At 48.0% G+C, this 15,046-nt stretch overlaps 1 protein-coding gene across 4 annotated transcripts in view; it reads left to right on the forward strand.

Annotated features, from left to right (window-relative positions):
• The first annotated feature begins 1,774 nt into the window (after window positions 1-1,774).
• The window catches only part of LOC101099909 (mediator of RNA polymerase II transcription subunit 15), a 69,940-nt gene continuing 56,668 nt past the window's right edge, over window positions 1,775-15,046 (forward strand). For 3 of the 4 annotated variants that reach the window (XM_045042178.1, XM_045042173.1, XM_045042174.1), the window contains exon 1: window positions 1,775-1,926. In XM_045042178.1, the coding sequence (XP_044898113.1) occupies window positions 1,859-1,926 (68 nt within the window). In that variant the 5' untranslated portion in view covers window positions 1,775-1,858. The remainder of the gene's footprint in view (window positions 1,927-15,046) is intronic. The other variant, XM_045042177.1, reaches the window with a different exon arrangement.

Raw genomic sequence — 15,046 nt, forward strand, 5'->3', positions numbered from 1 at the left:
GGGTACCTGGCTGGCTCAAACGGTAGAGCATGTGACTCTTGATTTCAGGGTCATAAGTTTAAGCCCTATGCTGAGTGTGAAGCCTACTTAAAAAAATTGATATGTGTAAGAGAGTGGCAATGGTTGTCCAACCTCATGAATGTGTGAATAATACTAAAAAACACTGAATTATACACTTTAAAATGGTGAATTATATGGTATATGAATTATGTCTCAATTTTTAAAAAGTGCTTATTTATTTTTGAGAGAGAGAGAGAGAGAGAGAGAGAGCACATGCGTGCACACAAGTGGGGGAGGGGCAGAGAGCGAGAGGGAGACAGGATCCTAAGCAGGCTCCAGGCTCTGAGCTGTCAGCACGGAGCCTCATGCAGGGCCTAAACCCACAAACTGTGAGATCATGATCTGTGCCAAAGTCGGATGCTTAACCAACTGAGCCACCCAGGTGCTCCAAATTTTATGTTTTTTAAAAATGTGCAAGAGGAAAACAAATGTGCAAGAGGGATATAGATAGGGTCATCAACTATGCCAGTTGGCCCAGATTCAGGGAGTTGCAGAGATGCAGGAATCTCAGAACTAAAGTCCACAGAGTCCTAGAGAAACCAGAACAAATTGATCATCCTAAATACAGAGTTTTAAAACTTATTTTCAGGAGAATGAGCAAAAAAAGCTTGAAGATGTGAAAAGCTTTCTTATAGACTCAAGACCTGAAACCCTGTAGGCAAGAGGGGCCTTTCTGGGAAAACTGTCACGATTTCCTCTCTCAATTTCCACCCCACCCTAAGCTCCTGCCTGGGACACCCAGACAGGGGGTGTACCCAGCCTAGCCTGGGCCTGGCACTCAACAGGCAACAGTAGGTGCCAGCTCATATACTCTCTGAGGCTCATGTTGGTGATTGTCCACTTGGCACTTGTGGACCATTTTGGCTCAGAATTTTTGCCGCTTATCCTCCCTTCCCTTTGGCACTGACAAGGGCCACATATATCCTACCCAGCAGAACTTTTATCCTTCTAAAAGCATCCTCAGGCCCTCTCACTCCCTTGCATCCTACCTCCAGCTCACTTGCCTCCACCCAACAAGTCTGTGTGGTATCTGGCCACCAGCGAGGATCTGGGCTGTGTTCTCCATGAACAGGACATGGCTCTTGGGCCAAGCAAAATTTCCCATGTCTAAAACTTAATAAACGTGGTTTAGTTTAGGCTCCTTACATCCCCACCCCTTACAAAATACAGTGGGATATGAGATTCTGCAAGTCTAACAGAAGCAGTAACAAAAGTCTATCTGGTCACGCTTTGCATGTGGCGCTGCAAGGTAGTGGCAGGAAAGCAGAACCTGGACCATGTTGGCACAGTACTCCGCTCACAGTAGGTGCTGATAAATATTTGACAGATAAACAATCTTTCCATTTCATCTGTAGACTGCTAGCAGCTCTGCCCAAACGTGCGGATCTCATTGATTCGGTGAGACTAGCACGCAGTAGGGTCGCAAGAAATGCAGGTGGCCAGCGTGGGCCTGCTAAGGGCAGTATCAGGACTACTATGCAGCCATGTTTCCCGCCCACCGGCTCTCGTCAGCCCAGAGCATGTGGGCTCAACGTCCCGCGCGACAGCCGCGCTGGGAGAAAGGCCAGCGATTTGGGGTACGCGGGAGGGGGCGGGCGCCGAGAAGTCACCCCGCTGGGCCTTGAAACTCCATTTCCCATAGGCCCTCGCGCGCGACTCCATTTCCCACAATCCCCGCTCGGCTTCCGGCGCGGCGGAGGCGCCTCCAACGGCTTCCGGGTTTAGGCCTGGCGCTGCGGTAGAGGCGGCGGCAGCGGCGGCAGAGCGGGACGCGGGCGGTGGGAGCGGAGGGACCGGCATGGACGTTTCGGGGCAGGAGACCGACTGGCGGAGCGCCGCCTTCCGGCAGAAGTTGGTCAGTCAAATGTGAGTAGGGGCCGGTCTAGAGGCCGAGATCCCCGGACCTTTCCCCCCTCAGCCCCCCTGCGCGCGGAGGGCGAGGCCGGGCCGGACCCGTGGGAGACCTAGGGCGGCCGGACCCGCGGGGGCTTGGGGTGCAGGGAGGCCGAAGGCGCCAGGGACTCGCGTGAGTTACAGGGCGCGGCCGAGCCTTCGGCTGTCCCTTCCGTTCTTCGCTGATACGGACTGTTCGTTAGCTTTCCTGGGGCCGAACTCTGCAAACCAGCGAGCCCTGGGTTATGAGTCATCGTCCTGAGCTTTCTCATTCGTCATTTGTGTGCTTTGGTTGCAGACTTTCCCCTGCTTTGAATCACACTGAATTCGAAAAAGGAAAGGGGCAGCCCGTGGCGGCTTTAGCAGATCTGGGTGTTTTGTGATTCCTCTTTAAGAAAAGCGCATCAGAATGAGAGAAAGAAATTGGAAGAGGGTGGCTGGAGGATGAGGTTCGGAGGCTAGGTGCTTGGGGCTGAGGGCGGTAGGGGATGGAGAATCTAGGGGTAACCTGCCTCCGCCGCCCCCCCCAGTCCCGCCCCAGTGTGGATTTCTCGAGGGGTGGCAGGAAGAGGTTGTCAGGAAGCGACCTTTGGTTGGGAGGACGGAATGAAGAGCTGGGGTTAGTTAGTGCCTTGTCCCCAGTTTCAGCTGCTGAACCCTTCAATGCTGCCAGTGCTCCCTAGGCTTCAGCACCGACTACTTGTTTCGTTTAGCAGTCTTTTACTGAGCTTACTGGTGTGGTGATAGCCACAAATTTACCTGAGACAGCTTCTGCCCTCGGGTAACGCGCTACCACAAAGGAGTAGTTACAGTGCCTTCTTTCTTCTGGGAGGAATTGTCAGTTTGCTTGAGCAGACCAAGAGCAGTCTGTGGAGTAGGTAACGAATAAACTGAACCCTAAAAAAACAAGTGGGAGTGTGAAAGACCATCGTTCCAGGCTGAAGAGTGGAGAAGTGTGAATGCTCACTGCATGGAGGACATTGCTGTAGGCTGGTTTCTGGAGTTTGAGGAGTAAGGAGGTTCAGGAGATGGTAATGGAATGAGGGTGAGCAGGTGCTGACATGTTAGTGGTGGGAGTGCTGTGCTAAGGAGTTGAGCCTGTATTTGGCATGTGGCCTGCTTTGAGGTAGTGAAATGCCAAAGTTGGGAAGATTCCCTGAGTCCCTGGAGATGGATCAAGAACAGAGGAGAGAGAGAGAGAGAGAGGCCAATTAGGCCATTATGAGTTTTGAACTCTTGGGGTTTGGGGACCTTTCATTTTTCATCCCTATATTCTTACTGCTAGATCACTGCCTGTCACGTTGCTCCATAAAATGGTTGTGGAATGACCTAGTCGGCAGGAGATTATAAAGGTCTGCAGTAGACAGTGGTGGAAACTGAAAGAGGAAGACCATCCAGAGATAGGGGAGAGCAAGCATAGACAGTTCTTGATGACTAACTGGAGGGGGTGGAATGCAGCAGTGTGGAAGGAAGGAAGTGGGATGGAATGCTGGGAAGCCTCTTAGTACAGTGGAAGGCATAGGGACTGTAGAGTTAGTGGCTCTGGGCACTGCCATGGAATAGTCTGGGGACAATTCTGCAGATATTGCAGAATCTGATAATATTGGGTTTTTTTGTTTTTTGGCTTTTGGGGTTTTTTGGATGCCCTGGAGTTGTCTATAGCTGAAATCTTGATGGATGGTCCACTTCAGAGCTCCTTCAAGAAAAGCCCCCAGGGCAGTGATTTCTCTTTGGGGAGACCAAAGAACCAGAAGGATGAGTTGTCATCAAAGGAAATTGGGGAGGGTGGGGGGAGAGTCAGAGGTTAAGGAGGGCGATTGAAGAGTCTCTGGGTGTCAAGGACTGACTGTATACTTCATAATTCGACTTCCTTCTGCTTCTAGGGAAGTTGGATTCTTTCTTTTCTTTTCCTTTCCTCCCTTCCCTTCGCTTCCCTCGCTTCCCTTCTCTTCCCTTCGCTTCCCTCCGCTTTGCTCCCCTCCCTTCCCCTCCCCTCCCCTCCCCTCCCTTTCCGTTCCTTTCTGCCAGATAGCTGCTTGTGTGTTAGTTTTTCCCTAGTTGCCGTAACAAAATACCACAAATACAGTGGCTTAAAACAACACAAATTTATTACCTGGCAGTTTCTGTAGATCCGAGATCTAGGTGGACTCAGCTGAGTCTTCTGCTTAGGGTCTTACAGAGCTGAAATCAAGACGTTGGTTAGGTGTGCATTTTTTCCCCCAGAGGCTCTGCAGTAGAATTTGCTTTTCAGGCTCATTCAGGTTGTTGGTCAGATTCAGTCTATGCAGTTGTAGGACTGAGGTGTTCTTGTGCCTTACTATTTGTTAGCCAGTGGTCAGTCTTTGTTCCTGGAAGCGGCCTGTATTCAGTCTCACGCTTTGTATTTTGGCCCCCTCCATTAGGTGTGGGTTCTTCTGCATCTTTCTGACTTCAGCCGAGAAAATTCTCTAGTCAAGACTCAGATTAGATTGGAGCCGCTCAGGTAATCCAGGGTGATGTTCCTATTTTAAAGTGCATAACTTTAATTATCTCTGTAAATATAACGTAGCGTGTTCATGGATTCCCATGGACACCTTTGGGAGCTCTTCTGCTACCACTGCTGGGATGAGCAGTTTCAGAGGTTGTCTGCCTAACATGATGTGGTGTTCTGAGTTCGCAGATTTGTCTGTTTTATCTCTATGGTTCACTTTGAAAATCATGATTCTTGGTACCTTGATTTGTTGTGTTCATGGGTTTAATTCTGACTTCCTCTGGTGTTCATGCTGTTGGTTGAAGGTGGATATCTTGGGAAATGTTTTGAACCCGAGTAGTTTATAGATGAGTGAGGGAGTAAAGAAAGCATAGTGAAGAGCTGGGGAGTTTCAACAGAAGGAGAAGCATCTGATAGCTCGTTCACTCTCTCCATCTTGCTCTTGAGTATCTACCAAGAGAACAGTGCTTCAGATCACAGGCCCAATAATCTAGTCTCTTGTCCATCATGAGAAAAAGCAGTTTTGAGTTGGGGCTGGTTAGGAGAGCCCTTGCAGGGACTCTCTAGTATAGCCTCTTCTTAGCCCTCCACCGCCTCTACCTCATTTGGGGCCCATTCTGGACTGCACCTCCCCTTGCTCTCTGCTGCCCTGCTGAAAACCTTCTGTGACTTCTCTTAGCATTAATAAGACTCCAGGTGGCCTGGCCTAGTCACCTCTTCTCAAACCCCCCAACTTGCTCCATTCTCTCTGGTTTTTCAGCTTCTTGAACACTCTAAGTTTTTTTTCCTCTCTTTTTAAACAAGTTATTACCAAGTATTTAGGGTATTTGACAATGGGTAGACTCCCCCCCCCCACACACTTATGACCAGTTTCTCTTCCTTTCCTTTAAATGTCTGCGTAAATAACAAATACTCCAGATCCTTCCCTGTCTACCTGGCCAAAGTGGGTCACCTCCTTCGATGTGTTGGATCTCAGCCCCTTGTAGTTTCTGGTGGGACCCCAGTCCTATGAAACATGGCACCTGGCAAATAAAACACTTGTTGAGATGTGCAAGAGTAAGTGTTTTCCTAGAGGCTGCGTGCACCGCTCTCTCTACAGTGGTCTTCTTTACCTGTGCCAGCGTGCATTGTGAAGCTCTGGAAACCCCATTTTCTCTACTTGTTAGCCCAAGTGACCATGTGCAGGATACTTAACCTTTCTGGATCATCATCTTTATCTATGAAATGGCTGGAGTCCAGTCTGTCTTAACAGGGAAGGTGGAGGGAAAATAAAAAGACCTCCATCCGAGCCCTGGAAGGTGAAGGTGAAACCCCCAAGGCTGGTTATGGGAGTTGATGACACTTAAAGGAGCTCGTGGGTAGGGTAGTTGTGATGTTGTTGGTGAGTTCAGATCATTTCTTCATTGAACATCTACCGTCCCCGCAACACTCTAGGAGAATCCCCCCTTAGAGTTCTCAAGCTGGCCTTTGTGGGCCTTGGGCCTTCCTGGGGGAATTGTTGGATTAGTGTTGACCATGGGTCTGGTCTGTGGGATCCCAGAGAACAAGCATGTATTTGTAGTTGCCAGCACTGTGCCTGGAATGGAGTAGGTAAGCAGTGAATGAATGAAAGGACTTCGTCAATCACTTCTTCCGGTTCTTCTAAATTTTTCTTCCATCTTATTCTTGAGACTTTTTATGCCTCCCACTTCTTAGTACAGCATGTTGCACATATAGACATGAAATAAATAAATGTCTGTTGGGTTGAACAGATTGCAGAGGGGAGGAGATACGGGTGGTGGGGGAAGGGCAGCATGTATCAGGGCTCTCTACTCAAGTGCCAGGAGATTAGGGAGCATGAAGCAGACTCAGGGCAAACAAGTCAGCCTCTGAAAGAGATTTGAGCTCCAAGTTGGGACCTAGGAGATGGAGAGCTTTCTGCCTGTACCATAAGGAGAAAGTTGAGTGCTACTTAGCCAGAAATGTAATAAAACAAAGCAAAACAAAACATAAGGAACAAAGAACAAACAACTGAATAGCAACTTCCAAGGTCCTGGAGAGGCCTTAGGGAAGAAGGATGGAGAGTGCCCTGAAACTTGCATGTCTAGATTCTGCCTGTGGGTTATGTTTTATCCTCCAAGCAGAAGTGAGCGAGTCTTGGGTGAGCTTTTTCTGTGGCTTATCATGTTCAGGCATCCCAACAGCCTGGTACCCTCCTGGTGCGATTCTGGCCCTTGTTTTCCAGTGGGGAAGTTCCTGAGCTCCTCTGCTTTCTTGATAGCCTGGTCCGTACCTCAACAACTGGGCTGGCTTGCAGGCTTCTGTGTATAAGCCACCACTAAAATGTTCATTCCCTGAGGCCAGGGGCCCATCTGTCTGACCACCTTAAGCCTTGCTGCCCCTGACAGCAATCAGGAAGTGATCGTGGAGCCATTGACTTCAAGAGTCTTGACCCTTGGCCCTACTGCCTCTAGACCAGGAGTGACAGTAACCTGAAGGGATGTGAGCCCTCATCTGCTCAGGGGTCCAGGGCTTCCTCAACAGCAGCAACACAGCAGCTGACATGAACCCCCGCTGCAGGAGGTGACCTATGTTAGCCCATTGACTTCATGCCTGCAGGGTCATTCGATGCACTTGTTACTCCTGTTTTTAAGGGGAAGAAACTGAGGTGTAGAGGAGAAGTCACTGCTGCTTATAGTTATGCTCTGCATATTACAAATGAATGTTTGCTGAACCATGGCAGAACAGGAGAGGCAAACTGCCTTATAATCTGAAAGAGGTCATGCCTTTTTTAGGGGTAGAGGGGAGATGGCAGCTCTGGAAATTAACCCAAGCCAAGTGCCAGTGGGCATCCGTTTTAGCAACTCCCTGTGAGTCAGTGCGACCCAAACAATGGCGGAAGGGCCAGCCAGCAAGCCTCTGATGATCTTTGGCCTCCACACAGGCTGTAGCCAGCCTCCCAGCCTCACCAGCTCCCTTTTGTAAGAGATCCCACCCACCTGCCACACCTGCAGCCCTTAACATCCATTCCTGACCAGAAGTCTTCCGACTCTTACTACCATTTGTGACAAGGTGGGTGGTTAGCCCAGGCTCCATGTTTGGCATTCCCGGTGGTCACATGATCATCATACCACTGTCATGCAAGGCAGGGGAGTACCCTTTAAAGCATTCCTCAGGGCAATAATGTTGGTTCCATACTAGAGGGCACATTTTTAAAGGAATTCTAATGAATTTTTAAGAATTCAAAATGGAATGTTTAAATCCAGAAACCAAGTAGTATAAAGACTCCATGCCCATGTACCCACATTCAGCTTCAGGCTCAGTCGGTTGAATGTTGACTCTTGAATTTGGCTCAGGTCATGATCCCAGGGTGATGGGATAGAGCCCCACATCGGGCTCTGCGCTGAGCATGGAACCTGCTTAAGATTCTCTGTCTCCTCCTCTACCCCCTCCCCGGCTTGTGTGCTCTCTCTCTCTCTCAAAAATAAATTAAAAAACAAAACCAAACCCTGAGATCAAGAGTCACATGCTCTGCCCATTGAGCCAGCCAGGTGCCCCAAGTTGGAGAAAGTGAACCATGAACAAGAAGACACAGACAAACCGACATTCCTCACAAGCTGCTGCTGGAGGCACATAAATGAGGCCATTTTTCTGGAAGGCCATTTGGCAATACCGTTTATTCCTGTAAGCTTAAAATGTCTACTTCCTTAGGCGTTTCCTCCAAGGCTATAGGCAGGAGAGTATTCAAAATCTGTTGGCAGTGAGGATGCTCATGTCCACATCAAGTCAGGAGTGGGACAGGGGAGATTAGCCAGCAGTGGAGCTGGATTAGATTTGTTGTGGGAGCTGGAGATGGCAGGTTCAGTGCTGCTGTTAAAAATGACATGGGAAGGGCACCTGAGTGGCTCAGTCAGTTAAGCTCCGACTTGGGCTTAGGTCACGATCTCACTGCATGTGGGTTTGAGGCCCGTGTAGGGCTCTGTGCTGACGTCTCAGAGCCTGGAGCCTGCTTCAGATTCTGTCTCCTGCTCTCTGCTCCTTCACCACTCATGCTCTGTTTCTCTCTCTCTCTCTCTCAAAAATAAATAAACATGAAAACAATTTTAAGAAAATGACATGGGAGAGGGTGTCTGGGTGGCTCAGTTAAGTGGCAACTTTGGCTCAGGTCATGATCTCATGGTTTATGGGTTCGAGCCTCTGCTGTCAGCACAGAGCCTACTTCGGATCCTCTGTCCCCCTCTCTTCACCTTTCCTCCACTTGTGCGCTTGCGCTCTCTCTCAAAAATAAATAAACATTAAAATTGCTTAAAAAAAATGATATGAGACAGGGCGCCTGGGTAGCTCAGTTGGTTGAGTATCCGACTTCAGCTTAGGTCATGATCTCACAGTTTGAATTTGAGCTCTGCCTCGAGCTCTCTGCTGTAAGTGCAGAGGCCACTTTGGATCCTCTGTCTGCTCTCTTTCTGTCCCTCTCCTGCTCATTCATTTTCTCTATTTCTCTCCCTCTTCCAGTCACTCCCTCCCTCTCCCCACCAATGAATAAACTTTATTAAAAAAAAAAAAAAAGATATGGGAGGGGCACCTGGCTGGCTCAGTCGGTAGAACATGTGACTCTTGATCTTGGGGTTGTAAGTTTGAGTCCCACTTTGGGGTGTAGAGATTACTTAAAAATCTTTTAAAAAAATGACACAAGAGATGTTCATAACCCAATGATACTGAGAACAGGTTAGCAAGCAGAACATGTGGTCCAGATGAAGTGCCCTGTGTGCACATGAGGAAGATGGAGCCATGGTCACAGATAGCTACCATAAGGTGGAAAGTCACATGTGTTCTGCCTTCAGTGTGGATGTCCTCCCTCATCTGGGCCCTGAGTGCCACCACAGCCTTCCTAAGATGATTCTTTCCACCCCTTTTAAGAAGCATTCTCCTTTCAGTCTGAAACTGTCCTTCCAGATGGCTTTCCCACCATGCTGGTATGAGAGGCCCAGCCAGATGCTCCCTCCTCCATGCCAGGCCCTCTGGTTTCATACTTCTCTGTTCTTTCTCGTCCCTATTGGAGGTTTGGCTTTGGCATCATCCCCTTCTCATGAGCCCTGATGGCTCAGACCGTGGCAATTCTTACTTCCTCTTGAGTTTGTAGGGCCCGCACTGGGTGCACCCTGGCATGTACTAAACAGATTAACTCTTTTTTGCTATTTTTACACTCATCATTATTTTTTTGCCTTGCCAACAGTATTATGAATTCCTAGAGTGTAGGATCTGGTCTTATACCTCTGCATCTCATTGAGCTCCTGGCATGATGCCTTGGCTTAGATAAGAGGTGCATAATAATCACAGGTAGGATGGTGGAAAGCAGTGCTGGCTTCTCTTCTGATGGCCTTGCAGGGCTTTCTCTCCATCAGTGCTACCTAAACATTGAACCACTTCGCATTCTGAGCCTTTTTTTTTTAATCAAGACATTTATTTAAAGACGGAGAGTTCAGGGGCGCCTGGGTGGCTCAGTTGGTTAAGCATCTGACTTCGGCTCAGGTCATGATCTCCTGGTTTGTGGGTTCAGGCCCTGCGTCGGGCTCTGTGTTGACAGCTCAGAGCCTGGAGCCTGCTTCAGATTCTGTGTCTCCCCCTTTCTCTGCCCCTCCTATGCTCATGCTCTGTCTGTCTCTGTCTCTCAATAATAAACGTTAAAAAAAAAAAAAAATTAAAGATGGAGAGTCCAGGCAGTTAGTAGGTGGTTCTGTTTAACAGATAAACAAATGAGTATCCAATCCTGGAGAACAAAGAAGATACATTAGAAGCCCAGGCATAATAATCTTGAAACCTATACTGTGATGGAGATGTTCCCTTCCATTTTAATAACAAATCACTTGCTAACATGGTGAGGGTTAATAAAGATCACTGATTGAATGAGTTAAGTATCTTGAGGTGGCATAGCTGTTACTTAGAGCAGTGAGCCTTTGGAGAAGACATTTGACCTCTTGAAGTCCCTGTTCTCCTTACTTTGAGCTTTTTATTTTGAGAGTGTTTCAAACATGCAGAATTGTAAGGATAGTATAGAGTGCTTGGGTACACCCTTCCCTCAGGTTTACCCATGTTCTCATTTACACACATCTTGGAGCTCATGCTTGGTGAATGACAGCCAAGTTCCGTCTTGCTCCCTCCTCCTTCTGGACCCTGTTTTCTCTTTGCCCGTGGCCCCACAGTCTTCTCTAAGTTCCTCACCTGGGAATCTGCTGGAGGGGGTGGGGGAGTAGGGTGGGTAGGGAATAGGAGTGACCCAGCTGCCTTTGAGCTGACCCACTCGCATCCAGTCCAGGAGAGGGACAGGCAGGTGGGCACATCCGGACTAAGGGGCCTGGACCAGAACTCCCCCCTCTCCACACCTCCAGAGGCTCATCCTTCTTTTCTGCCCCCTCTCCCCTTTCTGACTCCCTCTCAATCCTCATCAGAGGTGATGTTTTATTGAGTGATCTGGCCACTGTGTGTGGCGTGGAGCACCTGTTACAAAGAATGCCAGATTTGCTCTGAGAAACCCTGATGGAACACACACTCTGTGCCCTCCAAAAGCCATGGGTCTGCTCTGATTCATGCTGGAGGGATTCAGGCCTGTGAAAATGCAGAGCAAATCCTCACCAGGTGCTGTGTACTAGGAACTCAGGCTCAAGGCCAATCCAGTCCAACCTGAGGATGGGGTCAGGGCTTAGGAGCTCTGGTTGTCTCACATGGTGCCTCTCTATATTGAAGTATAACAAACCTACTTCAGTGAATGACAAAAGGACACATCTTCAGCATGACACTACCAGATGAATGTTCACACATGAAAACACCCCCTTAGCCACAGCCCAGGCCTGCATCTGGAACAGGCCCAGCACCCAGCAGGCTCCCCCCTGTGCTTCAGCCAATGTGCCCCCACTCTTCTGGCTTCCCAGGCCAGGGAGACATTTGTTCCTAAACTTCCCTGTCATTGGAGTCACACCATGTCTGGCTTCTTTCACTCAGCAGCTTCTTTCAATTAGCATGTCTGTGATGGGTGATCAACCTTTTAGGTAGCCATTCTTACTTATGCCATGTGTCATCCATTGTGCAACTCTACCCCAGATCACTTTTCTGTTCTGTTCTACACTCGATGGACGTTGGGGTGCAGTCTGCCAGACAGTTTTCCCAGGTGGTGTGTATCCATTTACTTTTCCCACCAGCCATGTGGGGTGTTCCCCTTGTCAGACATCCTTACCAACATCTGACATTGTCAAGGAACCTGCCTTTATAATAAGCATCCTTGGTGATTTTGAATGCATACTCAAATTTGAGACCCACTAGGTGCCACGACAGTGGGAATGGAGAGGATGATTTAGGAGGGAGAGATCCTATATGTAAGGAAGCTTTGAAATTCGGCAACTGTGTGTACGTGCAGGAGGAAGGGGAGGAGAAAGACACAGATATGCACCCCTGAGGGAGATGGGCCCTGATTCTGTGCTGCTTCTGACAGGTGGGGTACAAGGTGATGGTGTATAGGGACGCCTGGGTGGCTCAGTCAGTTAAGTGTCCAACTGCGGCTCAGGTCATAATCTCTCTGTTCATGGGTTCGAGCCCTGTGTCAGGCTCTGTGCTGACAGCTTAGAGCCTGGAGCCTGCTTGGGATTCTGTGTCTCCCTCTCTCTCTGCCTCTTCCCTGCTCGTGCTCTGTCTGTCTCTCTCTCAAAAATAAATAAACATTAAATAAATGAAAAAATTTAAGGTGATGGTGTGTGGAGTGTGTGGGGTGTCAACCTTTCCAAGGAGAGAGTCCAGTGGCCAGTGGGTGATGCAAGGAACAAATTTGGAAGAGCAGTTAGCTGCAGTTGTGAAGTGGGTGGGAGTGGCAGAGGAGGCCAGGCAGAAGGCTCTGGCGGTGGGTGTGGTGGGCAGAGGAGATGTTTGGAGAGACTGGGGTGGGGCGGTGTGGGCACGGGAAGCCAGTCCCAGCAGCTTGGGCCTGCCTCTGTCTCCTGTTTTGGTCATTGTGTTCAGGACTGATGGGTGCAGTACTTAATTCCCTTTCAGATAACATTGTAGAGGATTTCAAAACAGGAAGATGTTTTCCATACTCTCTCTACCCAGAGATGGCTATTGCTGACAGTTTAATTTTTTCTCTTCAGTCCTGCTTCTGTGGGTGTATGCTTTGATATGTATGTATTTTATTTATTTTTAAAATGTATTTATTTTTTAATTTTTTTAAATTTACATCCAAGTTAGCATATAGTACAACAATGATTTCAGGAGTAGATCCCTTAATGCCCCTTACCCATTTAGCCCATTTCCCCTCCCACAACACCTCCAGTAACCCTGTTTGTTCTCCATATTTAAGGGTCTCTTATGTTTTGTCCCCCTCCCTGTTTTTATATTATTTATGTTTCCCTTCCTTTATGTTCATCTTTTTTGTATTTTAAAGCCCTCCTATGAGTGAAGTCATATGATATTTGTCTTTCTGTGACTGACTCATTTCACTTAACATAATACCCTCCAGTTCCATCCACGTACTTGCAAATGGCAAGATTTCATTCTTTGTGATTGCCGAGTAATACTCCATTGTATATAGATACCACATCTTCTTTATCCATTCATCCATCGATGGACATTTGGGCTCTTTCCATACTTGGGCTATTGTTAACAGATAGTGCTACTATAAACACTGGGGAGCGTGTGTCTCTTTGAAACAGCATACTTGTATCCTTTGGATAAATACCTAGTAGTGCAATTGCTGGGTCGTAGGGTAGTTCTATTTTTAGTTTTTTGAGAAACCTCCATACTGTTTTCCAGAATGGTTGCACCAGCTTGCATTCCCACCAACAATGCAAAAGAGATCATCTTTCTCTGCATCCTCGCCAACATCTGTTGTTGCCTGAGTTGTTAATGTGAGCCATTCTGACAGGTGTGAGGTTGTATCTCATTGTGGTTTTGATTTGTATTTCCCTGATGATGAGTGATGTTGAGCCTTTTTTCATGTGTCGGTTGGCCATCTGGATGTCTTCTTTGGAGAAGTGTCTATGCATGTCTTTTGCCCATTTCTTCACTGGATTATTTGTTTTTTGGGTGTGGAATTTGGTAAGTTCTTTATAGACTTTGGATACTGACTCTACCTGATACGTCGTTTGCAAATATCTTCTCCCATTCCGTCAGTTGCCTTTTAGTTTTGCTGATTGTTTCCTTTGCTGTGCAGAAGCTTTTTATTTTGACGAGGTCCGAATAGTTCCTTTTTGCTTTTGTTTCCCTTGCCTCTGGATGTATGTTGAATAAGAAGTTGCTGCAGCCGAGGTCAAAGAGGTTTTTGCCTGCTTTCTCTTGAGGATTTTGATGGCTTTCTGTCTTAAGTCTTTCATCCATTTTGAGTTTATTTTTGTGTATGGTGTGAGAAAGTGGTCCAGGTTCATTTTTCTGCATGTCGCTGTCCAGTTTTCCCGGCACCGCTTGCTGAAGAGACTGTCTTTATTCCATCGGATATTCTTTCATGCTTTGTCAAAGATTAGTTGGCCATACATTTGTGGGTCCATTTCTATCTGGTTCTCTATTCTGTTCCATTGATCTGAGGGTCTGTTTTTTTTTTTTTTTTTTTTAACGTTTTATTTATTTTTGAGACAGAGAGAGACAGAGCATGAACGGGGGAGGGGCAGAGAGAGGGGGAGACACAGAATGGAAGCAGGCTCCAGGCTCTGAGCCATCAGCCCAGAGCCCGACGCGGGGCTCGAACTCACGGACCGCGAGATCGTGACCTGAGCTGAAGTCGGACGCTCAACCGACTGAGCCACCCAGGCGCCCCCTGAGGGTCTGTGTTTGTGCCAAGATATGTATGTATTTTAAATATGTGAATATATATGTGTGTGTATACACACACACACACACACACACACACCTGTTTGTTTATTTATACCTGTATATTTTTAAATTTTTTTTTTCAACGTTTATTTATCTTTTTTGGGACAGAGAGAGACAGAGCATGAATGGGGGAGGGGCAGAGAGAGAGGGAGACACAGAATCGGAAACAGGCTCCAGGCTCCAAGCCATCAGCCCAGAGCCCGACGCGGGGCTCGAACTCACGGACCGCGAGATCGTGACCTGGCTGAAGTCGGACGCTTAACCGACTGCGCCACCCAGGCGCCCCTAACTTTAATTTTTTAAAATTTATACTTGAACTCTTGAGTTCAGTTTGGGTTTTGGCTTTTTCACAGCTCAGATTGTGTTCCTCTCCTGGGGGTGACTCTGGCTGGGAACTGTGTGCCTATGGCCCCGGTTTATAGCAAAGCTTCTGGCCAATGGGACTCTTCCCGTGGTTGGGTTGTGAGGAACTGGACTGACCTGTGGTGTGGGAGCAGATTTCTTAAGACATTTATTGGTTGCTGCCTTCCAGAGGGCCATGCTTCCCTAGGCTGAGGGGGACTGTGCAGCCAGGGTGACTCAGAGTGCATGTTCACTGCCTGTGTGACAGCCAAGATGGCCTCACAGTGAGGCAGTCTTGGGAGTAAGCCTTCTCCAAGCTCCTCTGCACAGTCATCCTGCATGCTTGACACGAGCTTTTTATTTACTATCTTGTTAAAAGTTCCATTATGGCCTTTTCCAAATATTTGCAGAAGTTGAGATAGAAGAATGTTCTCTCAGGTACTTGGAGAGTTAGCA

This window comes from Felis catus, chromosome D3 (genome assembly GCF_018350175.1).
Source record: "Felis catus isolate Fca126 chromosome D3, F.catus_Fca126_mat1.0, whole genome shotgun sequence".
Taxonomy (NCBI): domain Eukaryota; kingdom Metazoa; phylum Chordata; class Mammalia; order Carnivora; family Felidae; genus Felis; species Felis catus.